Below are 27,106 nucleotides of genomic sequence, written 5' to 3' on the forward strand. Positions count from 1 at the left end.
CTATCATGCCACGTCCCACTGCCCGAGTGTTAATAGCTACATCCAAAAGTTGTCGCAATTTTTTTTAACAACCGTAACGTCACTACAGATTCGTTTTTTCCGTTGAGTTGCACGATCTTCAGCAACACCTGATGCCGCTTAGGATGTTTTGACTTCATCTCGGAACTCGATCGGGGCCGGATTAATGGAGAAGCCCGCTGGAACTGGATCACGCGGTGTCCGGAAATAAACAAAGGTGCGTTCGGACTGGAAGGAGCCGTGACCGGGGGGGGGGGGGGGGAGTGGGGAAGGGGGGCAGGGGGGTTGGTAAGGAGATGAGAATAATAAGAGCGAGACCCGGGGGGGCGGGGGCCGCGGATCTCATTAATCTGATTTAAGGCTGGTGCGGGTGGCGGGTGGGGCGCGCTCCTCCCTCGGTTTTTTTTTTTAAAAATAGCAACAATTTGATGGCCTCCTGCTCTTCCCGCCGAGGCATCGCATCGCCTCGGACGTCCACCTTCCGCGTCGACTGGCCCCGCGGCCCGTTCGCCGGGCACCGGTAGAGTACCTGGAAACGGAGAGAATGGACGTGTCTACAGGGTGTCCGGAAGTTAACGTACTTCAATATCAGGATAAATTTCAGGATCGATTTTTCGGCTCAAAAAACGACTATCAGAATCGCGTTACACAGAAAGGAACCAAGCCACATCAGCTATTGCCAAATTTAATTCACTGAGGAAAAAAACACATTGGATCTAGAGTCCAGACTCTTAAAAAATACTCTTGATTCAATCGGATTTTTGCTTGAATCAAAACGAAATCCGCTTAAATTAAGAGGCTTGGTTCTTAATTTAACCTAGATTCAGATTGAATCAAGAGTATTGAGAGATTCAGAGTCTTGTCGATGTTTTTATGAGTCTGGACTCTAGATCCAATGTGTTTTTTTTTTCCATTGTTGGGCGAATTGATTTTTTACATGAAAATGGTTGGGCGGATTTGCGTGCAAATTTTTGTAAATTTACTCCATGATACGAAGCAAATTCCTTAAAATTTTCGAAGGAATCCGCACAAACATTCTCCTGTGAAAAATTGACTTGCCCGGCTAAATTTGACAAAAGCTGATGTGGCTTGGTTCATTTTTGTTAAACACGGTCCTTGGTCCTGTACACATATGCCCGAAAACGCTCCATAAGTGAGCTATACGCTTCTAAAGTTGCCATTTTCTTCTTTCAAATTGATGTAACTCCTCGTTATTTTGTCGTAAGTAGCTAAAACTTTGCGAGTGAGGATATTTTTTAGCGTGCTGTTCATTTTTCATGTTTTCAAGGACGCGCGACTTCGGAAAATGAACAGTACGCTAAAAAATAACCTCATGCACAAAGTTTCAGCTACTAACGACAAAATGACGAGGAGTTAGATCAATTATTCTGACAGGAAATTTGGCAACATTTGAATGCTCATACGGCGTTTTCCTTTAGCACGGCAGAGGAACACGACTACGGAAATAGACCAAGCCCGTAAACTCAATGTGAGCGCCCACTTTAATCGATATTCTTTTGAAATTCTGAAATGGTGCTATAATTTTAATTGTTCCCTCGCGAAGCCGACGGAAGATAGTGCTCATCTCTGTCTCATAAGTGGTGATTCACTTACCGATTGGCTTTGAGATGCTTTTGGACTTTCGCCCGGAAGTGGAAGGTTAAGATGCTTCGGACGCTTTCGTAAAAAAAAAGAGTTAATGCGTTGTGTGCTACGAGATAATCCTTCCAACGGAATGGGCCGGTTGTCCTAGTTTCAGACTAAAATTTTAATACATTCATAGCTTCTTCGACTAGAAATCTCCTTGGAAAAACAATGATTAGGGTCGATGGACCGCGTTAAACATTACTGGTACCCTTGTACACACTTAAAAATTTCAAATGCAAAAACAAAGTTTTTTTGGGTTTTTTTTTTCCACCATATATGAATGTAAAATTTCTCTTTCATTGAGCTGATCTTACAGAGCGTCTGGCGAAATTTTTAGGTTTTTGGATAAGATTATAACAGTGCCCCAGAATCAAAGGTTCCTGACTCACGTTGTTGGAAAAATCGAGTTTTATTGGCGTTTTGAAAATCCCCAGTAAAACTTCGTGCGTGTAGTTTTTATTGATAGAGCTACTAAATTAGCTATACGTTTGATGAAATATTCTAAAAGATTAAAAAAAAAAAAATGATTTCATCAATGGAGGACCAAATAGACTGATCCAAGGGAGTGACGTGCCCCTCCCCCCTTCACCCGTCAAAAGGGGAAGAGAAAGTGAAAGAAGAAAGTAAGGAGAAACAAAAGAAGAAGAAGGAAGGGCGCTTGTATTTGGTAATTTTTCGAGACGAAATTGACCCAGCCTGAATGTTATATGCATTCAAATTTTGAAAATGTCTTGCGGGAAGCCAATGTCTGGGTCCGCCTACATACGAAAACCTTTCACACTACAGAATGGAGATGTTGCATGTGTGAGGAATTTGCAATTTGACTGTTGATTCTTACGTAAAAGTTCGCGAGAAACACGATGGTGCCACTGGTTTTACCTGAAATCAACTCCCAAGTTCAAAAAAAGCTCTCAAGTTGAGGACAAAATGGAGGCGATATCCTACGCTATCCTGAGAGTCCACATCTACATCAAGACAAACTCTCCATGCAAAGATAGGGAGCAAATACATTGACAAGGCTGCCACTTTATTTGGGGACTCCAAAACTGAAAACACGGCATCACTGCTAATGTATTTGCACCTTTTCTTTGCATGGAGAGTTTGTTTTGATGTAGAGGTGGACTCTCAGGGTAGGGTGGGATATCCCCTCCATTTTGGCCTCACTTTGAGAGCTTTTTTTGAGCTTGGGAGATGATTTCAGAGAAAACCAGTGGCACCATCCTGTTTCTCGCGAACTTTTGCATAAGAATCCAACCGTCAAATCGCAGATTCCTCACACAAAACATCTCCATTTTTAGGAGCTAATTTTTAGAACAGTTGCTGACCTAAACTGACGGTAACACGCAAAATAATACAGTAAAAGTTCGTTAAGTCGAATTGTCTGGGGACCAATGAAAAATTTGACTTAAGCGGCAATTCGAGTTATTCGTTTCTCCGCTTAACTCGAAATCAGCGTGAAAATCGCAAAAATTCGACTTAAGCGGCAATTCGAGTTATTCGTTTCTCCGCTTACCTCGAAATCAGCGTAAAAATCGCAAAAATTCGACTTAAGCGGCAATTCGAGTTATTCGTTTCTCCGCTTAACTCGAAATCAGCGTGGAAATCGCGAAAATTCGACTTAAGCGGCAACGCCGTCAAGTCATGTCAGAATTGAATTTTTCCCGCCCAATGCAACGTCCATCCTTCAGCCCCTTGACCAAGGAGTGATAAAAGTAATGAAACACAATTATCGAAAATCAGTCGTTCGGAGGCTTCTCAACTTTATAAACCTCCCAAGAGAAACCGCCATCACAAGACCTTAAGATCGACATGTTTACAGTAACATGTAATTACGTTCCCTATTTCCAATTGATGTAACGTATCCTTAACGTCTACATGTGATCAAGTCTTGGAGAAATGACTTAAAACAGGAGATTTCTGGATTGCGCATGTTTTTCCAACAGAGAAGCTACATGCTAAATCTGCGGTTTGATGGAAAGACGCCGTGTAACGTTGAAAAGTGGAGAAGGTGTTCGGGACAAGTTGCAACGGCGAGCAGAGTCGTCAATCGTTGAGCCCGATTCAAATCTGGCGCCTCCCCGAAAACCACGCACCTTCCTACTTGATTCACATTAGGGTTGCGCTGTTCTGCGCGTTCGCGTGGGCGGGAGGCAGAACAAGCACATGTATGAACAGCGGATGTCCCATCGAAAATACACAGGGTGTCCCGGACGTTAGCGCACTCATGCTGTAGTTCCGGAACTTGGGTGGCAATCGAGCTGATCTTGGTCTCATTTTTCGGCTCACGCACTGAAAAAAAAAGTCGCTTGGATCTAGAGTCCAGACTCTTAAAAACAATGACAAGAAAAAATAATCTTGATTCAATCGGATTTTTGCTTGAATCGAAAAGAAATCCGCTTAAATTAAGAGGCATGGTTCTCGATTTAAGCAAAAATCCGATTGGATCAGGAGTATTTTTTCTTGCCAATATTTTTAAGAGTCTGGACTCTAGATCCAAGCGACTTTTTTTTTCCAATGCGTCATCTTTGATCGATTGTGCCCAAAATCATCCTTTTTGTTCAAAATTTGACGAAGTCATGGGATTATGAGTGAATTGATGTGAGACGTCTAAACTTCAGTTGATGTGGAACCTCAAAGTTTTCGGTCAGAGAAATACAAACATTTTTGATCGTGCAAACTAACCGAATAATCCTCCGTAAAAAATACGAACTTCAGTATGCCCAACGAAAACTACAATTACCTGGGCTAAAGCTCGATCATTATTAACTTGAATTTCGATTAATTATTTCAGTGTTCCTAGTGAACTGAAGTTTTTTCCTCCGTGTCAGTTCTCGTTGATCAGCTTCATACCTCCGGTTCAAACCTATAAAAGTTTGTCAATTTTAAAAGAAGATCCTAATCGCAGTAGCAGTGGAGTGCCAGAAAATTTCCACAGAGGGAGGGGGGTGGAATCTGAAGATAAAAAGTCCTGAAAATCACGAAAAAAGAACCTTTTTTGACGAAAATTGTCCGATCGTAGGGACGGCGAGTGCATACCTTTGGCTCCGCCTCTGCTTCGTCGATCGGCAGGCTAATTATTAAAATCATTGAATAAACATCCTTTGACTGTCAATCTCAAACATCCACCCGGTGGATTGATGTAAGCTTTGTGGCAGCTTACCAGCTATCATAGATACGGCTTCACAGCACGAGTCCAGGCACTTTCGGGACACCCTATGCGCACGGCACATTCGTTATATCCACGCAAGTGCAGGGGACACGGGACCCGGAACCCAGCCAACGAGATGTCACTCACGGCGCGAAGTGCTCTTTCGCGATGATAGCGTTTGTTGGTGTTGGCTGATTTTTGTCAATTGAACCCCCGCCCCCACCCACCCCCCTCGCGGACCGGGCGCCCGTCAATCCGTTCGCCTCGTCCTCTCCCAATTACTTGCTTCCAGATTGCAGATGATTGATTGGTTCTGTATCATTCCCGCGAGCCGGGGACCACCCGTTTAAAAATACCCCGAATCCATCTTTTGCCATCCGAATCGGACGGGTTACCTACCCGCGAGACCGGCTTATTTTTGGTGCCTTCATTAACGTGAGCGGGGCAGGGCGTCTAATTACGAGACGTTTCCAAAAGCGAATTTTATTTTCGGGTCCGACGAAAATTTCGGACGCCGTTAATTGAGGTGATCCCGCGGCGCTTTTCGTGGAAGGGTTCATCACACCTCGTTTTACTGAGATTTTTTGAACTCAAATGCGTTTTGCTAAAAAAAATATCGAAAATAAAGTGCCACGTAAGGCATACACGTAAAAACTTTTATCGTTAGGCATTTGTAAATAACTTTGAAAGTGAGGCCCGTACAAAAACCCTGAATTGGAAGACGAAACGATTTACGATTCATCCCTTAAACATTCGAAGTTATCTCAAACCATTTCCTGATGCAATTTATGAGTCTGTTCTTATTTACCGTATGTTTTTTTTTTCTGTTTTTAATAATGGGTCTTTAGAAAAATGTCCAGAAAATATCGGTAACGAAAGAGAAAAAAAAATCAATCAACTCATTGATCAGCTTTTGAAACATATTTGTTAATAGAGTGTTATGTAGACCGAAGAAGGGAATCCATCTATGAGAGGCGTTTTACACTAGATATTCTGAACTGCGCCTCGATAATTGAATCGTCATCGAATGATCTTAATTGATATATAGCATTGTTAAGATAGGGAGTTATCGATCAATATCATTCGATAACGATTCAGTGATCGACCCTCTGTTCATCATCGGCACGATTTGAAACTTTTCATGGGAGGGAGGAGGTGGGAATTTGGACGGTTAATGAGATCCTACGCCTGAGGATTCAAGTTATCCGTTGCTGAAGTATGGCCTCCGAACTTTAATTAGTGTAAACCAGTTCGCCTTCATAAAAAGAAATAGGCAAAATGGGTTCCTACGAGCATCAATGGTGGCATCTGATACATAACGCTGTAAACTTTTGTTGCGATTTTCTCAATGACGTGACATTCAATGTTTCCAGACATCCAATCTTATCAAGTCCATTTTATTCGAACGACACAATCTTACTGAATAAATCTTAGTGCATCAATATTTCCTTCGTCTTTAATTTGTACATTTATGACTGTGAATTAGACACGTGATTTAACATTCTCTTTTTCTGTTTCAGGCGATACTATTCTACACGCCACGCTGGCTGTGGAAACATTGGGAAGGGGGCAAAATTCACGCATTGATGATGGATTTGGACATCGGAATATGTTCGGAGGTTGAGAAGAAGCAGAAGAAAAAGCTTTTACTGGATTATCTGTGGGAGAACCTCAAGTATCATAACTGGTGGGCTTATAGGTATTACCTCTGCGAAGTTCTTGCCCTTCTTAATGTAGTAGGTATGTAAGAGGACTTTTTACACCACATAATAATACGCTTCAAATTATTTATTTAAATTGTGAATGGAAACAGAGCAAAAATGAAGAATTTTAAGAAAAGAGAAATGGTTGGGGGAAAAAACTAGTTGCTACTTTCTTGTTCACTGAGCGCCGCATGGACACCTGTAGGCCGCCTGTAATTCATTCATTAATTATCTCGGTCTGTTTTCACGCGTTGATGTTCCACAGTGCCGACAACTCATTGGACTGATGGCATATTTAGGGATGTATACATGACTGTAGACGGATGAGTTTATGTAGTGCACTTCAATCTAATGATATTAATTTATTGCCGAACTGCAAATTTGAACCATCAGTGCGCGATTCTCTGACTAGGGCAACTGTCCCATCGCACTACTCCATTACTTCATTTTTGTAAAATACAGTCCATCCAATATTACTGCTACACATTGAGTCGTTAGAACATACTACGGGCCACGAGACAAGGTCTGACCTAAAAGTGGACACTACAATTCCTGGTTTAATTAAAAAAACCAACGATGTACCATTAATTTTCCAATACACGCTTAAGTTTTTTTACGGATATATTTTCATACCGCAGAGACTTTTACTGTAACGTTTGGTGCACGATTTGACAAATGTACATTGAGTTTTTTATGAGCGTGAGGGTCAAGTTTAAGCATCGTAAACCGTTAAAAATCCTAATTAGGAGTTAAGCTCAAATATTTTCATTGCATAAATCGCGTTCTTCGTGAAATGTTGATCAAGAAACGTGTATCAAAATACCTAAATTTGCAATGTATCAGTTGCGCAAGTGACAGAAATCGCGTTTTGATGCTTGATTCTTGTAGAGTGGTTGAAAATAATAAAATCCGTCTATGCAGCAGCTTTTTGTGCTCAATAATAAGAAGGATATCGTGCTATGAGAAGTGTGGTGTAACCCGTTATCCAGCGCGGAAGTGACACCATTGGTTTCTTCCACCTTGATTTCATCAAGTAGAGAGACATACATTTGCACAGGTTACTCAACGTGAAACGCGGACGAAAGAAAGATGGAAGAAACCAAGGGTGTCACTACCTCGGTGGCTAACGTCAGAAACCGAAATTTTCAGAGCGCGATATCTCAGCTTAATATAGGACATGGGAAGTTACTGTTTTGACGGATCTCATTAATTTTAGCAACTGTAAAAGATTCAAGCATCAATACACGATTCTACAACCAATGCGATACTTGACTTATTCTGCCGTGTAAGGAAAAACGTCGTATGACCATTCAAATGTTGACATATTTCGTCCCGGAAGATGTTTTTTCTTGCGGAAAGTTATGAAAATTTTTCTTTGAAATTTTTGGACACTTTAAATAAAATTAGGATCAAAACTCCTCAAAATGTTGGAAGAAAAAGTACTTATAAATTCTATAAAAAATTCGTGATTTGTCAAAGGAAATTTGGCAACGTCTGAAGGCTCATACGGCGTTTTTCCTTGGAGTGGTATTCGTAACATTCAGGAGCCACCCTGCGCCATCCGCAACACGCATGACGCACGACCCGCCTTTCATTATTACACTTCACCTAGCGTTGAGAGTTCACGAATTCCTTCACGCGACCAGTGTGGTATTTTGAAGGACCCAAAATTTTAAAAACAAATCCACACGATACACAGGTTTCTCCGCCAGGGAGCTTTCCCCACAAGAAATCGTTCACCGCTCCCCCGCGGGGAGAGCCGCGGTGTGCTGCCAGCAGGAAAAGCGCAATGACGCCTACAAACCTAACGGGATACTTCACGCATTGCGAAATGCTTGAAGTATCCACTTAGGTTTGTAGGCGTCGGTGCGCGTTTCGAGCTGACACGCACGCCGCGCCGCAGTGTGCCATAAGGTTGCCCACAGTTAAGGTCAAGGAGTTAAAATGTAGGCAATTTGACATGAAATTCGACATTAGCGACTCACAAAACATCAGATACGAAACCAACGTGATCTTTCGGTCATTATCCGACTTATTCCTTCCTTATTCTTTTGGACCACAGTGCGCAGCGGGCACTTGACAAGGTACGAATTTCAGCATTCTCATACATGTTTCTTAATCAAAATTTCACGTAAAACACGATGCGCACAACACAAATTACCGAAATCAATTCCTTACAAAGATATTTAATGATTCTTGATGCGTGAATTCAAACCACCCGCTCATGAAAACTCAATGCTCTACGTGACTCACATCGCGCGCTGAACATTATCTTGATAGTCTCTGCGATATAAAAATCTGGCAACCTCAGTTTTGACCCTTCGGCTCAGCTATAGCAAATTGCTTTTATTTTGAACGACACATGATGGGAAATGAACATTGCATGATTGAGAAGCTTGCTGAAACCATTGTAGTGCGCGATTTGACTCACGTAGAGCTTCGAGTTTCTTGTGAGCGGGCAGTTCAAATTCCTCGTAACCAATGTGAAATAAAAACGTTGATATCTTGGTAAGGAGTTAGTTTCAGTAATTTTCGTTGTGCGAATCGTGTTTCAAGAGAAATTTTGGTTAAGAAACTTGTATCAGATTGCTTAAATTCGTACCTTGTCTAGTGATCCATTGCACTAAGAGACACACGCGACTGATCGACCGATCATTTACTTGTGATATGTTTTTCGCCCAGGTCAAATGTACATGATGAACCGGTTTTTCGACGGGGCGTTTCTGACGTTCGGCATTGACGTGCTCACGTTCATGGAGGACGACCAGGAGGAGCGGATCGATCCGATGATCTTCATTTTCCCGAGGATGACCAAATGCACATTCCATAAGTACGGCGTCTCCGGCGAGGTCGAGCGCCACGACGCCATCTGTATCCTTCCGTTGAACGTCGTCAACGAGAAAATTTACGTCTTTCTATGGTTCTGGTTCCTAATACTCGGTATCCTGACCTCCGGAGTTGTCCTGTATAGGTAAGTAACGACGTGGCTCTTGCGTGGGTCAGACTGAGTCATATTGCAATCACTCTGACGTCATTAAACCGAAAAAAAAGGATGCTGACTTAACATACATAACAAGCCGCTAACTCAGCGTACTAGAGCGCTCTGCGACTCCAAATCGCCATCGGAATCGATCCTCCCACAAATCATCGGACAGATTACACCGTCTGATCTCCCCCTCCACTCCCTCTCGCCAACCTTTTACTGGACTAAACATTCTGGATGTAAAAAAGTGTGCGACAACTCACAAAACGCTGAGTTAACCGCCGCAGCGGTTACTGCAGGGTGTCTACTACAACAGGCTGGCCGAAAATCAGTACTTTTGCAGTACATTTTCAGTACTATCCAAAGTAATTCAGTACCTCCTCATTAGAAAAATTCAGTACTTTTTCAGTACCTCCATTTAACGAAATTCGAAAAATTTCAAACATTTGAATTTCTCGTTCACAAATGAAAAAAATTCCGGATATCCTTGCTGAATTTCCGCACTTTTGCAGTACTTCTGGACCGCCCTTAAAATATCAATACTATTTCCAGACTTTCCGGACTTGTAGGCATCCTGTCACCCTGTACTGTAGCAATGTCGAGATGTAAAGCTAGATGCTATGGCGGATTACTCGGCGTTTTGTGAGTTTGTTGTTGCACACTTTTTAACATTCATTTTAAGTCAGCATCCTTTTCTTTTTCGGTGTAGGACGTCTGCCTGACGTTAATTTCATAACAAACAAATGAAACTGTTGTCGGGGTGGAGTCAGATCTCTTGGACTGATGGAGATCAATAAAGGAAAGGAAGTCGGTCTTGAGTTGTGAGTCGTATGATTCACAAATAAAATACAAGAGTTACGCAACAAATGGGTCTACAAGGCTAAAACAAGCACAACCATGGACGTTTCGGAACAGTTACAAGCCTATTCTCAACTGGAACAAAAGCTAAAATTAAGATGAAAAAAAAAAGAAATGAGCATGCAACTGACCGAGGTAGGAATCAATGCCAAGTGAAAAACAAAGCAGAGCTAAACACCAGGCCCAAGGCGTCCTGATTTTCTTTATACTCGGTTAAGCCTGATCAAAACCGTAACCACGAAAGCTTGCAGGGGATGGCACTTACGGCGGCTTAGCACTAGCTTAAGAGGTTGATTTCAAAACTTCCCGTTGTGTGAATAATTGATGTCTATGTAAGATTTTGAAGAGAAAACGCTTGACGTTTTCCTCTGTACCAAGAAAAAAAAAAACACGGTTATTCGATGGTTACGCGGTTACAATGTCACATGGGATTCCACCGTAGTAGAACCGTGGACTTTGGTAAGTTTATTGATGGGCATGGCAGCATAATCAAATTCGTAGTAGAATTGGCCGTATTTCTATCAAACAGAACTATGTGCATTATGACGTGAGCCCTGTTACGCACATATTCTCATGGACTCATGTCTTAATGCACATAGTTCCGTTTGATAGAAATACGTCCAATTATTGTGTTCCCAGTAATATCACGTTAGACATGGTAGCATCACCGTGCTCATCGTTATCATCATTAAAACCCACGGCTCTACCACCGTGGGATCCCGTGTGACATTATTACCGTGGTAACCGTAGAATAACCGTGTTTTTTTCTCCGTGTACATACTTCAGACCTTGTCTAATGGTCCACTGACCCATTATTTGTTAACCCTCAGGGACGGATTTTCCACAAGGCAGACCTAGGCAGCTGCCTAGGGGCGCAAAGTTTTGAGGGGTGCAAAATTTTAAGACACGTGCATACGTTTTAAAGGTTCTAGAATTAAAATCGGTAAAAAAAAAAAAAAATAGAAGGACGAAGACAGAGGCGCGCGAAAGGAGAATATCTGTGCATCTGCCCTTGTCTATTGATAAGGTTTGGTTTCCAGAAAAGTAGCTTTATACTGCGTTAGTCAAATGCCCGATTTTAAAAATTTTCCGGGGGAGCTTCCCCGGACCCCCCTTTTGGTTGGCGGAAACCCTCTCAAACTCCCCACGCGGTCGTCCGTTCTGCGATAGGCGCAACTATAAAGATTTGCCTAGGAGCGCTAAAAAGGTAAATCCGTCCCTGTTAACCCTCACTTGTATGCGAAGATATCTCACTGGATTCAGTTCTAACATCGGTTGATTTTGCAGGTTCGTGATAATCCTGAGCCCGCGGATGCGGGTGTACCTCCTGCGGATGCGGTTCCGGTTGATCCGGCGGGAGGCCATCGACACGATCGTGCGAAGCTCCAAGATGGGCGACTGGTTCCTCCTCTTCATGCTCGGCGAGAACATAGACTCCGTCATCTTCCGCGACGTCATGCACGAGCTCGCCGCCCGCCTCCACACCCACACCAAGACCGCCGACGCCCACGTCCAGCACGCCTAGCCATCGCCTCCGCCTTCCGCCCAAGACAAAAGGTAAACTACCACCCGCTCCAACCGGTTTTTCCATGTAGGTGGTAGTGGCGTGGTGTGACAGAAAATGAGAAGGGTGTTCTGGTCTGCGGGCTCATAGTTGAAATCAATTGACAAAGCGATAGACAAAAAAGATATGGAGGGATCCTACTGCGGGCTGATTGTTAAAATAGATAGACAAAGAGGACAAAACAGATGTTGAAGGATCCTCCTGCAGCCCGCAGCATCGGGCTGATGGTTTACATTCATAGACAAATCGATAGACAAGTTGTTTGTTGAAGAGACTTTGAAATTGTTGCTTGTGAGATAGGCTATCCGTTTTAAAATTCCTAATGTTGCAGTAAGTGTGCTGCTCCTCATACTAAGGTACCACACAGTTTTCTCAGACTTTCAAAATCTCCCCAAAGATTCACGGACTTTATTCAAAACAGGATATGTTCCATGCACTTTGAATAAAATATCTACCGGTAATGGAGAATACCTTCACATCGAACTTAAAAAACAGCTGTTGCGATATCTATCCAAGCTCCAGTGATGCTGTTTTCATGTCATAACTCTTAATTTCAATTTTGATGGCATACCCCTCACCAAAAGCTCCAAAGCATGTTTATGGCCGATACTTTGTCGTATAGTTACGTTAATTGGCAAGAAAGTGTTTGTTGTTGGTGTGCATTACGCCTGAACCGCAAAAAACATGGATTTACGGCTATTTCGGACTAAAAAGTTGGAAAAGTATTCGAGTTTGAAGTTGGGCCCAAAGGCGACGGTTGATCATATTCAAGTATGTTACTTGTCTGAGTCTTTGACACCGCATTCGAAGCTCATCACCCGTCACTTTTGGGCCCAGGTCGGCTCCGGTTTTGTCAACGCCTACTACACCTGTTAAAGGAGGAGAAACTTCTTCCACAACTCAAATAAAACCCTAGATAAGGCGTTAAAAAATCAGGTATACTTGTATTCTCAAGTTTTTCTTTGTTTAGGGATTGACACTTTTTGGATGTGTCTCAACACTCCTTCTTTACGGCATTGGGTTATGTATTTCTTTTGCCCTTTTAAGTACCATCCCGCACCTTATGACACTAGTAAACTTTAGACATTGAGAAGAAGGAATTTTGAAGAAAAACATTTTTTTTCAATGAATCGAATGATTGATGTTAACTCACCAAAACTGGTTGAAAAGGTAGTCAACAAACACACGATTTTATTTTCTGACTTAAAACGTTGAACAGCTAAAATCTTCTGCACATCCAAGTCGTAGTTACATGCTGAATTTGCATCTGAGGATCTACACCCTTGTTTCGTCTATTACCTCAATGGATTTGTTTAATTTTTACTTGTGTTCACTCATAAAATTTCCTCGTTGTTTCAGGTGGAATGTGGAGGTAAAAGCAACATCACCAATGTCAGACTGGAAGGCAGTACTATAAAAAACAACAAGAGTGAGCATGGTTTCCCACTGGTCGAGCAGGTCGAAACCGCTATCGCTCTGAGCATGTGCTGGGACCAGTGGCGTGGCGTGAATTGCGATTTATCGATTGTTATGCCATTTAAACCTAAAGAATCGACTGTTAAGGTGTTCACACCCTTCTTATCGATCCTTTCCCATAGATTTAAATGGCATAACAATCGATTGATCGCAAAGCACGCCACGCCACTGGCTGGGACAGGTAGCACAAGGGCGAGGCTACCAAAATGTTGTGACTGTTCTTTCAAACTCAGCGTAAAAAAGTCTCTGAAAACACATCCGAAATACACTAAATTATGCCGCACAGGCTTATGAGGAAATCATGTGCTTTATACCGGGCATAACGCTAGTACATGCACGGAGAAAAAAGGGTCGTTGGTCCTACACGATGCTCATAATGGAATCTCAGTCCTACGTACTTTTCTGCTTTTAATTAAAAATATTACTTTCACGGTTACATTGAGTCGGTCTTAGTAACGATGATACATTGTCAGAAGGGTCTGAACAATCTTTACCAAGAAATATACATATTGTAAATGCAAAAGTAGAAAAATGGATCTAGGACTTGGAATCCATTATGGTCCACTATGCATTGTGAGTATTGTAAGTTCAACCATTATTTTTTCTACGTAAGCAGCTTTCGAAGGCTTGACTCGATGAGGTCATCCACTTCAACTAGTTTAGCTTAAAGAGCCTTTATAATGAGAGCCTTATAATGTTCAGCCTTTGTAATGAGTTGAACACTTGTCCTAGCATGTAACTACGCTTGAATTCCCACCAAATTCCACTAAATTTGGTTGGTGTGTCAGATTTACATATTTGTTTAAAAGTGAATCTACATGGGGTATCAAAAATTTCCCTCGTGGGTGGGCACTTATTAAGAAAAAAACCCGATTTTTTATACTTTATGTAAGGGTTTGAGAATGTTAAGAAAAATTGCATAAATTCTCTCAATGATTGTTTGTTGGGATCATAATTGTGAATTCGTCCACTAAAAAGTGGGAGAGTCCTTTAAACTGGTGAGACTTTTACACCAAACTCACGAAGGTTTTAGCGAAATATATTTAAAATAAACTGCACGAGCTCAGCAGAAACTGCATTAAAAACCTATTTTTATTTTTGACCCGGTAACGACTTGGTTCGACGAGCTCAGTTCACTTTTTAAACGGAAACTGTTAACAGTCAATTCTATACAGAGTGATCCTTAAAATGCCCTGAATTTTGAGAGGCAGTACACTTACAACGAATTTAAAGCGGAAGAAGATTTTCCTTTACTCATTTTTTATTATTCAAATGTTTTTCATGGAATGTGAATCTTAGCATTTGAGCTCAATTTCGTAAATTTTAAGGCATATTTATTTTTCAAAAATGCTAATTTGAATTTATAGTTCAATCTTTGAAGCAATATTGTCTCATTATTTCTACTTTCTCCCAACTGAGTTTGATAAATTACTTTATGATTGCCATTAATTAGAAAATCTGTAAATATTGTAAATAAATTGTTAAAATATATGTAAATCATTATTTCAACTAAACAAAATATTAGAAAATTTTGGGAGATAATCCGGATGCATATTTATTTGTACTAATAAAGTGAATAAAAGTATGTTTGCAGTTTTCTCTTTTATCGATTTTTCTCTTCATTTTTGAATAGGCTAAATTATATGAGCGACAAACAACACACAGGGGGGAAAAACACATTGGATCTAGAGTCCAGACTCTTAAAAACATCGACAAGAAAAAGTACTCTTGATTCAATCAGATTTAAGCTTAAATCAAGAACCAAGCCTCTTAAGTTGAGCGGATTTTCTTTTGATTTAAGCTTACATGTGATTGAATCGAGAGTCCTTTTTCTTGTCGATGTTTTCAAGAGTCTGGACTCTAGATCCAGTGTTTTTTTTTCCAGTGCAAGGCACTTAAGTGTAGATAAAGTATAAGATCGTCCACAGGCTACAATTTTAATGAACGCAGTTTATTTACAAAGGGAGTTTTTACAAGGGAACCACACAGCACAGATCCCGCAGACACGGCTGGGCAAAAGTCAAAATTTCAGCATGTATTCAACGGATTACAATTTCTAGTGTCTCGAAGAATAATTAGCTCACTTTTTAGTGCAGTTTCGTGCTGAAACATGAAAACATATGAAATACAATTCACCGAATATGAGTCTAACCTTTGTAACCGATACTTACGCCATTTCCAACCCTGAGCATGACTGATTAATTATATTTAATACCTTTTCTCGTAATTGTCTTTGATGAAAAGGAGACTTTATACCGCGTCATTTAACGGGTTTCGGATGAGTGTTTTTGAGTGATTTGGCACCCCATTTTGTAAAACTTTTTTCATTAGCAGTGTCAATCCTTGAATTGTAAGTTTTCGGCACCGTGGTCCTCATTCCTTTGGAGATTGAAGAAACTTAATTTGCGCGAGTCACGCTAACTATAAGAAGGAGACGGGGTTGTTTCCTCGTATTCCCTTTATGCTCTTTTTTTATAAATCGGGTAGGTTGTTTCCTCGTATTCCCTTTAAGCTCTTTTTTTTTTTAATAAATCGAGTAATCGAGTATATGAGGGAGGAAAAAAAAGAAGATATTATCGGAATTTTTGTAAAAATTAAAAACTTTAGGTAGATCTTTCCTTTCCTGAAGAGAAAAGATGGCTTTTCATTGGCTGGTCGTAAGCGCCAATGACCCAATCTCTTAGGCGAAGGATTTTAACTTCCGAATTTCACCCCCCCCCCCCTTTCCACAAACCGTGAAAAGATTTTATAATGAGGCAAATGTTCCTGTCAAGAACTCTGACAATAAATTAAAGGATTTTCTGAATAGATTGACGGCTAAATTATAGTTTATAAGTAATATTTGGAGATATGGAGTAACAATAAAGCTTCCCCCCCCCCCTTTTTTTTAAATTAAAACATAAGTTCCTGGTTTTTAAATGTTCAATACCAGGCATTTCATCGTGACTTCGTGAGAGACAAGAAGAAGAAAAATACCATTACACTCATGTAGTTGATTTACTGCAGGAGATCTTCAGACCGAAACCGTAAGCGGTAATTGGCGGGAACGATAAGCCAATCAGAGGGGTTTCTTACCTTACAATTAAAAAAGGAAGGAGGTTGGGAGAAGGTTGCCACAAAGCCCAACGTTTAAACTAGGGCTGTCTGGATCCACATTCTCTTCGGTTGAAATCGGTATACGCTGCGCTCTCTATCGGATGAACTTCAAACTTATCGCAGAGAAGATAATTCCATCCTCATTCGTTGTGTAGCGCCACTTCATTTGTTGGCTCCCCTTTGAAATTGCAAGGCAAGAGTAGTTCATGTCCACCACTCGGAGATATTTCACGAAAAAACTGAATGGTTACGTTGGCAGAGGGGCAATTGAATTGTTTACGATTAAAGAAAATAATGAAGTAAAGGAAAAACCACACCCTCACACTGTTAGTCCAGCTTATTTTTTTTTTTCTATTTTTTAAAAAAAAAAAATGTATGTGCCGTTAGTTTCTGTATTCAGCTATGAAATTAGTTCATGAATGAGCCAGAAATATCAAATCCTTATTGCAAAATTAAATTAAATTCTTTGACATCTTTCTGCACGCATTTTGTTCAGTGTGAAATTGTAAACATTTCATCAATTTTATCATATTCTTGGCGAAGAAAGGAAAGAAATATGGAAAGCTAGAGGTATTTTATCATTAGGTGCATCTTATCTAAATAGCAAAAAAAAAAAAAAAAAAAAAATTGCTGAATTACGATTGCGTTGCGTAGCAGCTTCGCTTTACAGGAAATTCCACCTCCGTATTGGCTTTACTCTATATGTTGAGGGATGTAATTGGAAACATACGTGAAAGTATCTCAATTGTACGAAATGATAAAAAAAAAAAAAAAAAAAAAAAAAAAAAAAAAAAAAAAAAAAAAATGCGTGGATTAAGAAGAGGAGAGAGATTCGCAAAGAAAGAGACTGGAATGTAAAAAGATGAGAAGAAGGATCCAACAAAGAAGTATGAAAAAAAAATGACGATGAGTAAATTGAGGACAAAAACAACAAAGTTAAAAAAATGGAGACGATGGCAACTTCCACACCAACACCAATATACCAATAACAACTGAAGCCGTAGCCTCAATTTTAGAAGACGTAAAAGATTATCTCTGACTCGCCGTCAGTTCCTTACGGTAAGTTCTGAAATGACTGAACGGGGCAGTTCTTATTCGCGAAGGCCCGGACGTAAATTAAATCTCCTGTCGAGGAGGAGACGTGGAGGTATAGGCTTGGGAAATGAAGAGTGAAATCTATTAGCAGATGAAGGGGCATGGTTCTCGCGATCGGCCCATACAGCGACCACCCGAGATCACTGTCTCGTTCCGTGTGAACTAGTGTGGAATCTTTGATAAAACTTCGGCCAGCATCCAACAACGGAAGGTTGTCAGAATTTTAACAAGTTTTCTGTTTTCCCGCCGATCGCAGCAGTTTGGCTGGTGGCAGGAAACCCTACAAATATTAGGCTTATGGTTGATGAGGTGTAAAGATGATGAGGAATGAGGAGATGCACGAGGTAACGAGCAGAGGGGAATGATCTTGAAGGAAAGAAGGGGAAATGAAGTGCATTTGCAGAGGGAGATAATCACGAAGAATATGGAGGAAAAGGAATATGAAAAAATATGAGGATAAAACGGGTAAAAGGGGGGGGGGGAGAAATAAAAATTAAGAGAAAGGGAAAGATAAAGATAATAATTTTTTTCATGTAACTGTGAGCATGTAACATTCGCCGTATAATGATTTAAAACTGTAAGCATGAATTCATAGATGCTTGTAAGTGCATAGTTTCTTGTATTCGCTCATCACCAGCCATGTAGTGAACTTTATTGTGCATATGCTATTTGCCGTATTTACTGTGTTGCCATATTTTCTTGCCTAAAATCACAGAAAACCGAGTAATTATTTCAGTATTTGGAGACTGTTTTTCGTCGAGCTCATTCGGCAAAGTTCAAAACCCCTGATTATTCATTAAACGTTATACGGTCGGCGACTCTATTGCCTACCTTACACTGGCAATACCACCCAGATATGGTCATAGGGTTCCAAGTCCCTTTGCATTCTAACCAATGATACACTTTTTCTTGCAATGGATTTTTAGTTATGGATAAATACAACATTCTCTGCGCGATGATAGTAGAATTCTCATATTCGTTTCAAAGATGCATCTTCATGCGCAAATATCATGTCAAAAATTCATAAGATAATGCAAACGCAAGATCTTCATACCGGCACAAAATAGGTATGATCTACTTGCATCCCTGAATACTGTAATTTAAATTACAGTCTTACAGTCTCACACATTTATTCCATGCGCATAATCCAAAAAAAAATGGCTCAAATCCTGGCCCAATTCGGATTTTTCTAGATTTTTCCGATGATGTGTATGTAATATGTGATAATTGTGGGCAAGTTTATAGCACGCTGCGGCGCTGCGCGGCGTGCTTGCCAGCTCGAAACGCGCACTGACGCCTACAAACCTAAATGGATGCTTCAAGCATTGCCCACTGCGTGAAGTATCCCGTTAGGTTTGTAGGCGTCAGTGCGCTTTTCCCGCTGGTAGCACGCTGCGGATCTCCCCGCGGGCGAGTGGTGAACGATTTCTTGTGGGGACAGCTCCCAGTCGGAGAAACTCGTGGATCGTGTCATTTTTTTTTTTTTTAATTTTCGACTTTAGAAATTACACACTGGTCGTGTGAAGTAATTCGTGAACTTTCAACGCTAGGTGAAGTGTAATAATGAAAGGCGGGTCGTGTGCCATGTGCGCTGCGGATCATTGCCTGACATTCCTGAATTTATTTTGTAGTATTTTCTTTGGGTCCGTTCCTTTTTTCGACTCAAGTTATCACGCTTCCCTCCATTTTGCCCTTTTTGAGGAGTGCATCGGCTTACACTTGAGTCAATCCTCTGAGCGGCCGCTAAGTTCAGTTATAAAAATGAAGGAAGATGAAGAAAAAGAATGGACACGTAGAAAGGAGAGCATGAAAAAAAGAAAAATAAAGAGGACGAGGAAAACATTTAAATGAAGAAAGAGAGCGTGGAAGCAGAGGAATATAAGTGAGAAAAGCAGGAATATAAGGTGAATGAATGCGGTTGAAATAGACCTGGAAGAAAACAACAAGAGGCAACAAAAATGAGGAAATGGACATTTTGAGAGAAGAGTACGAAAAATAGAAAAATAAGAGGATGAGGGAAAGTTTAAAATAAGAAAAAGAGCATTGAAGCCGAGGAGCATGCGGGAGATGCAGGATGATAAGGTGAAGGAATGAGGTTGAAAAAGACCTGGAAGAAAACAACAAAAATAAGAAAATGGACATTTTGGAAGAAGAGCACGAAAAAAAGAAAAGTAAAGAGGACGAGGAGTAGTAGTAGTAAAATAATTTTATTTTAAAGCGGTGCTTTAAGCGTTAAAATAAAGAAAGAGAGCGTGAAAGCCGAGGAATATAAGTGGGAGATGCAGGATGATAAGGTGAACGAATGCGGTTGAGAAAGAGCTGGAAGAAAACAACAAGAGGCAACAAGAATAAGAAAAGGTGGTCAGAATTTTAATAAAATTCTGTTATGACGTCGATTCGGCAGACGGACGCTGGCGTGGGGCTAATCTGTAGGAGAAACCGTCGCTGCTCCGACGACGTAAAGGCGTATCTCTATTCTCACGTGAGTCCCGGAAAGCATAGGACTGTACGGAGAACAAGGCTCACGTGGAAATCCAGATACGCGCTTACGCCCGAGCAGCGACGGAACGACGGTGACGGTGGCTAATGGTCGATGAGGTGTGAAGATGCCGTGGAAGGAGAAAGTGCGAGGAGAAAAGGAGGAAGAAGAAGGAAGGAGAAAGGCGATGAGAACGTGACGTGTTTTCGAAATAAAACCCACCGCGTGTGAAATGTCATCGTTCAGAACTTATGCCGAAGGTCTCGGCTGTCCGGTGTAATTGTTTCAAGATTGTGCCTAACGGATTGTTTGTTGATAGCCCCGTAACTTTCCCCCTTTCCGTGACCCACCAACCCTTCTCGCTTCTCCCCGCGACCCTCCGAATGGAGAACTTGCAAGGGTCTGAAATTTGATGAATTTCCTGTTTAAGTGGAATCCTCTGAGTGAACTGAACACGAAGATACCCTTGATTCATAAATTGAGCAATTATTAGAGGAGATATGACAAAATAACCGATTCTGCTAAAATACATGTGTTTAAATGGGAAATGCCGCCAGATGACGTCACAAGGCGGCACATTTTCTCACTTTTAAATCAATTTTTCTCCAATTTCCCATGTCAGAAAAAAATTATGAAAAATATTGCGAACTCAGCTCATTAGGCACTTTCAGATGAAGCAATAAAAAAATTGCGTGCAAATTCTCCATTGACCAGAAAGTCGATATGGAAGCTCGCCGCAATTTCCTTACCAAAACACGAAAGAGGCATTCCGCCATGACTCTTGAAGATTTTCAGGAATTGCACATGAATTTGGACCTAGTTCATTAGAAAGGAACCAACCTATATTGAGTTGAAACTGAGAAAAAGAGGTTCGAAGTTTTATTCCTGCATGAGGCTCAATGTAAAAAATTAACTGTGACCCATATTTCACAAACAAACATTTGTTTAAAGACTTTCAGTCTTTGAGGGGAGTATTAATAAGGCTGGTGAATCTCAAAAACATTCATTATCTCAATTTTTTCGAAAATGTGAGTTGATTCCTTTCTGATAAACTCGGTCCATTTCTTCTTTATCTCAAAAATTAGTAAGCTCCTTTTCTGTTACTGAGTCATGAGCCATCTGACTCTCTCTCATCATCTCTCTTCTTTTCCTTTTTCATTATCATTCTGTGATAATTAAAGCAAAACCGATGACAAAATTTAAAAAAATTTTAACCCTGCTGGCATATCAATAAAAATTTATTCTTAAAAGTTAGGGAAAAATTTAAGAAATGTATCTTTCAAGTATTTCCCGGTGTTCAATGAAATTTACCACAGCCGCACGCTCTCTGATTGTGAGTCGCAACGCCACGAAATTCCGCGGGTTGCATTCATCCTATTTGAAGGGATTTTTTTTGTCCGCTTCGGTTCGCAATTGCTTCGCTTTGAAAAACGCCGCTTCGCGGACCCCTATTAAAAACCCTTAAGTTGATAATTTGTGATATTTACCCCCAATTTGTGATCGAGAACAAGGAAAGAGAGATCTCTTTTATAAAGGATTCGCTAACTGCACTATTATCATCCATAATTTTATATCATATTTTGTCAATCTTGGAATTACCTTCTACCTGGATTATTATATTATCATTAGGAACACATTTTCATATTGTTAAAAACCCTCAGGTTGATAAATTTGTGATATTTACCCCCAATTTGTGATCGAGAACAAGGAAAGAGAGATCTCTTTTATAAAGGATTCGCTAACTGCACTATTATTATCCATACTTTTATATAGTATTTTGTCAATCTTGGAATTACCTTCTACCTGGATTATTATATTATCATTAGGAACACATTTTTATATTGTTGAATATAATATTTTTACACAATTTTAAAAAAGGTTTTTCTCAGAAAAAAAAAATAATTATTAGATATGTTACAACATTATAAACTGTGAAAACCTGTGTACCTACAATGTAGATTTCCTGTCACATTTAAATTTTTTGAAGGATTATTAGGTACGTACTGTATAATTGTCATTACAACAAATATTCATTGATTTTTCTTTGCCTTTCGAAGAATATTTTTGTATTATCTATACAATTTTCTTACGAAAGTATCTCGATATTTTTTGAAAATCTATCGGTAAAATAAAGAAGTAGCGGAAATTCAAAAGTATCACAATGCAGGAACATATTTTTCCAGTTTCATCATCAATGTATCAAATTTTAAAAACAATTATAAGTATGTGGATTAGAAAGAAATAATAATAATAATTGTTTGTAATAATTTTTGACGCAGGGACAACACATTGTGTTGCACGGGAGGCCCCTCTGGGCTGGCGACCCCGAGGTGCCCCAGCAAGCGGATGGGAGCAATCTGGTCGGCCAAATCCAAACAACGACTAGGACCTTCTGTAGAGCAACGCCCGGGTCCCAGCCAGCGCAATCGGGACCAACGTCCGAATCCAAGACAACCACGACCCAATGTCGGAGCAGTCCGCAGACGTTGTGTGTGAAGCATTATTGCGCCTATCTCCGTCTCAGCGCCGGCGGGTCGCGCAGCGCCAGCGGGGGCGTTGTCCGAATTGCCTCTCTACACATTCATTGAGTTTTTGCAATCCTCCCAAGCGCTGCGCGGCGCCGAAGTGTGGAAGGAGGCATAATACCCTGTTGCATGAGGGACCGGGCGGGATTCCCGCAAGACGTTCATCCTATGGGGATATTTAAGGTCCTCCATCTACGGCAACCGGACCAGCCTTGATAGACGCAGCAGCAACAACGGCCTCTTCTTCAACAACGGCCTCTTCCTCAACAACGGCAGTCCCTGTCTCAATAGCACCCTCCGTCCCAATAGCAGCCTCTACTTCCATAGCCTTAACTCATCCGATTCAAGGTGAGGAAACGCCACGCCATACCGAGGGCCGCTTGAGAGCTAGACAGACTGTCGGGAGGGCCAGGGGATTGCCCCAACACAGCTCCTCTTCTGAGGAAACCTCCCCCGCTCCAAACCGCTTCCCAGATTTGGATGACCTCCTTCACTGGGACGTCGATACGGAGCGGTTGTGGCTCGGTGACCCAGAGGAGGACCTGCAATTTGACTCTGACATCTCCCTGTGAGATGTCAGAACGCCGCCAAGACGCCACGCCAATTCAATAACTTACATTCTCAGCCGCGAACCCCCTGTCATAGGGTTTGCAGCCCTATGACAGGTTATAGAGTGTCTTGCAGTGAATCATCAAGAAGAAGCCTCGGTTGCGTCAACCTGTGAGGTAGTTGACGTATCAGTTCATCCTCACAACGCTGGAGCTGAGGACGGCCGTGGATCAGCCCAGCGTCTAACCGTACGACGGCCAACGGCCAACCCCGAGCAGATCCCCTTCACCTCCTGCCTCCGGTGTTTTACCGGCAAGTCAGCCGGCAACCACCAAGGCAGGAATTCCGAGGCAGCGCATGACTTGGACCAGAGAAATGAACATCGATGTCATGCGTTGCTTCTATAGAGCAACACGACTAGACACCAACGCATCAGGGTACAGATTCCACCTACGCTAATTGTTCCTGGCAGCATACCCTGATCTAACTAATGTCACTGAACAAAGGCAAGTGGATCAGAAACGGGTAATCATCAACAACAAGTTGACGATCACGAGCCAAACTCAAAAAACCCTCATAAATCGTCGCTGCTCTGACGTAAGGGCGTATCTGCATTTTCACGTGAGCCCTGAAAAGCATGGGGTTATATTAAGTACTTAAGCGACTTTTCAAACACGTGTAAACGTATTCGGAAGAAAGTGTGTAGCCCATTGTTGTCGTTGTGACTTTTATGTTGTCGTTCATCAGGAAAAAGAAGGCATTTTGCCTGAGGATTTTTCAGGAGAAAAAGTGACAAGATAAATTGTTTAATGTGCTGCCAACTGTTTCATCTACCAAACATCAATTTTACCATGCATCGCATCCTAGAGCATCAAAAACATCCTCAAGAAAATCTGTCAAACGAAATATCGTCCATACCCAGCGTTCCAATCTGTTTTCGTTATCGTCTGCGTCCGTTTATAAGTACTGAACATCACAGAACGTTTTTATGGCAACTTTCCCGCCCAAACTATGCAAAAGGATAGCGGATGAAATAAAAAATTGCGCCATTAAGGCAAAAATCCCATTAAAGGGGGCGTCCTCGGGATAGCAACGCTCACAGCTCTATGTCCGTCAAGGGACACTTTGGCAAATGGAGCTTAAAATGAGAGTCTCTCCGAGATTTCTCTCTGCAGACAGCCGCGCCGAACTCTATTTGACCAAATTCTTATTCACTCGAATATGTGTGACTCCTGAGAGAAAATGAGGGAAACTTAATTGGCGAACTCCACCTTACTTATTTTAGAGAATCTTAATTTTCTTACGATGAATTACTAATATAATTAAAATGTTCTGGGTGGTGAGCGGTCTTCAGCGTACTTACAACAAGACAGAAGTGGATCCAGCAATTTGGCAACACGGGATTTTCTCCATTTAAACCTATGTTAAATAATCGATTCTCGTCGGAGCACCTGGCCTCTGTCTACAAGAATCGATACATTTCTATAAGTTTTAATGGGGAAAAAACAATGTTGCCAATTTGCTGGATCAGAGAATACATCATGAGAATATCGTCGGTAAAAATCCCAAATCACGTATCTCATTTGTGGTGTTTCCAAATATCTGCTCCTGTTTTACTTGCTAAGGGAGAACAAATTAACATCATTCCTCGAAGTTTACTCAGAATTTACCTCGCTCAGAGAAGAACAATAACGGAAGTTTTTAAGAATGGACGTTGAGTAGTTCTCCATTTAAAAAACAAAGTATGACCGGAAGTCTACAACGTTGCAAATCGAGATACGTAATTTGGTAGTTTCACCTACCTTATTAGATTTCGTCGTGCGATGGGCAATTGTAGAATTTAAGTACAGTTTGCCACAAGACAAGGTAAAAGATTACGCGCCTTAACACCTATTTTCTGATTACAATTTTATCTAGAATAAGGTATACCTCATTCACGCCATTGTCTATAGACACGTTGGAAAATTTCAAAAACTCACAAGTGTTTCGTTGGAGGTTTTTGTGTAATTATCACTGAGTTTCATTGCACTGATGTATTTTACACTTCCAAATCAAGATATTCACCGGTAACACTCATTTAGTTGATAAAATTTACAGGCATGAAACAAATATTTATATTATGCATGAGAGCACACGGAAAGAGCGCATCGGCTCCAAATAATTTTGATGTTCGTTCACTCTCATATTTCCACCTTGATTTTCAACAAATTTCATTTTTCACCCGCTACGCGTTCTCGTGCGTTGTAATTTCAACTCTGTTCCAAGGTCCATTTACAAACTTATGATTCGATGCGATCATTGAAATCCGAATTCATCAAAAACCGGGAGAAGTCATTAGCCTCGCAGAGGTTGTATCTCACTGGATTTCAGTGGCGCGGCGTGCTTTGCGATAGAATGATAAATTTAAGATTAAAACCGATGGAAAAGGATCGATTAACAAGGTGTCCGCAACGTACACCTTAATGATCGATTCTTTACTACAGCTATAATGGGGGAGAAATCGATAATCGATCGTTCGCGCCTCGCCCCATCCGCAGTACAGGTATTTTCCTAGGGCATTACTCCACTGCATATGCCGGGCGGCTCTGAAAAGGGAGGCGTTAGGTGGGGGTGAGAGGGGGGAGCCGAATGTGGAAAACCGATGTTGGGTAGGGCGGTGGGAGGCTGTCACTGCGAATCCAATAATAATTGGGAAATAAATAGCGTCTCGAAATCGAATTATCGCCATTCACACTCTCGTCCAAGAGAAAGCGGCGGCGCCGATTCGACGGGATTAAGGGTAGTATAGAGGGTCCCGGAGGATCGTATTTTGATGGTCAAAGCTCCCGGTTCGGAGGGATGTTGGGATCTGTTTCAGAAAATAGTTCCTACGTCCTAAAAAAAATGAAAATAAAATAAGATATTAAAAAAAGGACTTGTTAAAATGTGTATGTGGTTGGACTAAGTTGGCTTCAAAATTCAGGTTACAATGGAAAAAAAACACATTGGATCTAGAGTCCAGACTCTTGAAAACATTGACAAGAAAAAATGCTCTTGATTCAATCGGATTTTTGCTCGAATCAAAACGAAATCCGCTTAAATTAAGAGGCTTGGTTCTTGATTTAAGCTAGATTCTGATTGAATCAAAAGTACTTTTCTTGTCGATGTTTTTAAGAGTCCGCTGGGACTCTAGCTTCAATGTGTTTTTTTTTTTCCAGTGTAGCCGCGCATTAGTTTCTTCTTATGGCAAAAAATGGACGTATTTCTGCCAAATAGAACTATGTGCATTAAGACATGAGCCCTGAGACCCGTGTATAGACCCGTGTGTGAGAGAATATATGCATAACACGGTTCACGTCATGATGCACGTAGTTCCATTTGGTAGAAATGCGTTCAAATGGTCCTTCAGATGGATCATCGTCGACGTAGTTGGACAAGGCGTCTCTGAGAACTTCATTTTCAGATTTCGGCATATTATTTTTCGGCAGTAACATGTCTAAATGATCGACCTGGAGACTGGAAATGAGAGGCTTAGGACAAGGTGCACAAGAGCAGTTTTCGTGAAAATTGAGATATTCATGAACTCAATTTTATTTAGAGTAGGAAAGTAAACACTGTGCAAAAATTCAAGACTAAAATCCGACTTTAAAAAAAGTGAGTTTTAACTTATATCATGCCATAAGGCGATGAAATTTCCAATATAAGGCAATGTGAGTTTCTCCATGTATTTTGAGACTTAAACACGTGTTAATTGAAACAGAAAATACCACACTTATGTGCCTTGGTCCCCAAACCCCTTAATGATGATTTTTCCAAGATAATTCATCTGGAGATGACGAGAAGGACGACCTCCAAAGAGGAAAAGACGAAAAATCACCGCGATTTTGGTCAATATTTTAAACTTCTGTTGTGCCACGAGACAACGTAATTTCCAATGTAAGGCAATGTGATTTTCTCCATGTAATTTTATAACTAAACACGTACTT

The 27,106-nt window shown here is 41.0% G+C and overlaps 1 protein-coding gene across 1 annotated transcript in view; it reads left to right on the forward strand.

The window, feature by feature from the left end:
* The window catches only part of shakB (shaking B), a 53,038-nt gene extending 38,056 nt beyond the window's left edge, over positions 1-14,982 (forward strand). The window contains exons 3-6 of the mRNA XM_019040973.2: positions 6,334-6,553; positions 9,199-9,487; positions 11,645-11,914; positions 13,281-14,982. Coding sequence (XP_018896518.2) covers positions 6,334-6,553; positions 9,199-9,487; positions 11,645-11,882 — 747 coding nt within the window. The 3' untranslated portion in view covers positions 11,883-11,914; positions 13,281-14,982. The remainder of the gene's footprint in view (positions 1-6,333; positions 6,554-9,198; positions 9,488-11,644; positions 11,915-13,280) is intronic.
* The last annotated feature ends 12,124 nt before the right edge of the window (positions 14,983-27,106 follow it).

The sequence above is a fragment of the Bemisia tabaci genome, chromosome 2, assembly GCF_918797505.1.
Source record: "Bemisia tabaci chromosome 2, PGI_BMITA_v3".
In the NCBI taxonomy this organism is placed as follows: Eukaryota; Metazoa; Arthropoda; class Insecta; order Hemiptera; family Aleyrodidae; genus Bemisia; species Bemisia tabaci.